Below are 1,763 nucleotides of genomic sequence, written 5' to 3'. Positions count from 1 at the left end.
AGTTTTCTTATATTTTAAACCAATTTAATACATTCTCATATTTTTAAACTTTTTCGTACTCTTTAAATTATCTTTATACTTTTTATGGGTTTTAAACATTTTTATATTTTGAAACTACTTTTATAAAAAAAATCATGTTTTTCAAATTATTTTATGATTTCCCACATTTCATGACCCTTTATTCATGTTTGAAAAAGTCATTGCTTATATGAGGAGGCTTCCTTCTACGAACCTACCAGAAGAAAAATCAACAATAAAACGCGTGTAAAACTGAATCTAAATATAATAATTAATAAAAATAATAGTATATATTTGGAAAGAAGAGGATCAAACAGAACGCAACTTCACTTCCCAGTTCTTCTTTCCTTCTGATATGGCCCCCAAGAAGCACCTTTCGGACTTCATTTCTGAAGCTAAGCTCATCATCAAAGCACACCTTCTTCACTTCAACATTCTTTCTCTCACCTTCTTCTTCCCCCTCTTCCTCTCCCTTTTTCTCTCTTCTACCCTCTCTCACCTTTTCAACTATTTCTTCACCAACAACTCTTCCACCCTTCTCCCACCATCACAAACCACCAGCCCCACCTTTTCCCTTCTCTATTCCCTTCTCTCTTTGTTTTTTTCCAACTGTGGAGTCATCACCATCACCTATAGTGTTTTCCACTTCTTCCATGACCAACCCGTGAACCTTCTATCTACCATAAAGTCCATTGGCACTTCCTTCCTACCCCTCCTCGCCACCACCATCGTTTCCCAACTCATCTTCTTCTCCATCTCTCTTTTCTACGGCCTTCTCTTGCTTCTTCTCATTCACGGGGCCAAGCTTCTCCACCTACCACTTCTTCCATACTCGTCGCCTTACATCATAGGAGTCTTCATTGCGCTTCCTTTGATAGTCGTGCAGACGTATTTGGAAGTTAACTGGACCCTGGTGAATGCTATTGTGGTGGTGGAATCATGTTGGGGCATGGAGGCCCTGAGAAGAAGTGCGAGGTTGATCAAGGGAATGAAAGGAGTGGCTCTATCTTCTATTTTCTACTATGGATTCTGCGCTGTGATCTTGACATGGAACATCTTTTTCTTGACAAGGGGTTATAATGTATCTACAGAAAGTGGGTTTCCTGCGGTGTTGATTTGGGAGATGATTTTGCTCGGTTCTTATTTCCTTTCTATGATTACGGTTTCTAAGATTGCGGTTACTACGGTCTTGTACATATATTGCAAGACCAATGTTGAGATTGCAGAGGATTTTGGAAAGGACTATGGTACCTTGTTGCCCTCCCATGATGGGGACGTCTCGCAGGTTGTTTGAGCTATGCATCTAGTGTTAAAGTGAAAATTTTATTGTGTTGTGGAATCTCTTTGTAATGGATGCTGGTGGGAATCATGTTTTCTCTTACACCATGTATAAGTTTTATTTTCTTTTTTGTTCTTCGTCAAGTTTCATACCATCAAATTTTATCTTTTGTATAAAAACCATTCTAAGTCTCATAATACATAAAAGAGTTTTATTTATTAGATAGTTATGCTTTAATGGTAAAGAATTTAAATGATTTGAATAGCTACTTTCAAACCTGAGTTAATGTAGGTTGACATTTCTGCCAGCTTTCTCTGATTAATTTATTAGGGTTCGGAGACTATTGAAAGTCTTCCAGCCAATGCAAGCAACTAGCTAACGTACAGATAATAATATTTTTTCCAGTTTTATTAATATTTCATAAACCAAATAAAATTATTATTATTATTATTATTATTATGTAATA

The 1,763-nt window shown here is 36.5% G+C and overlaps 1 protein-coding gene across 1 annotated transcript; it reads left to right on the top strand.

Moving 5' to 3' along the window:
* Window positions 1–328: 328 nt before the first annotated feature.
* Window positions 329–1,518, top strand: LOC137811520 (uncharacterized). The gene has a single exon (XM_068613311.1). It carries the CDS (start codon window positions 374–376, stop codon window positions 1,310–1,312), a length of 939 nt encoding a protein of 312 aa, XP_068469412.1. The 5' UTR covers window positions 329–373; the 3' UTR covers window positions 1,313–1,518.
* Window positions 1,519–1,763: the final 245 nt, after the last annotated feature.

Source organism: Phaseolus vulgaris, chromosome 2, assembly GCF_000499845.2.
Source record: "Phaseolus vulgaris cultivar G19833 chromosome 2, P. vulgaris v2.0, whole genome shotgun sequence".
NCBI lineage: Eukaryota > Viridiplantae > Streptophyta > Magnoliopsida > Fabales > Fabaceae > Phaseolus > Phaseolus vulgaris.
The sequence above is the reverse complement of the archived record's forward strand: the minus strand, read 5'-3'. Positions and strand labels throughout refer to the sequence as shown.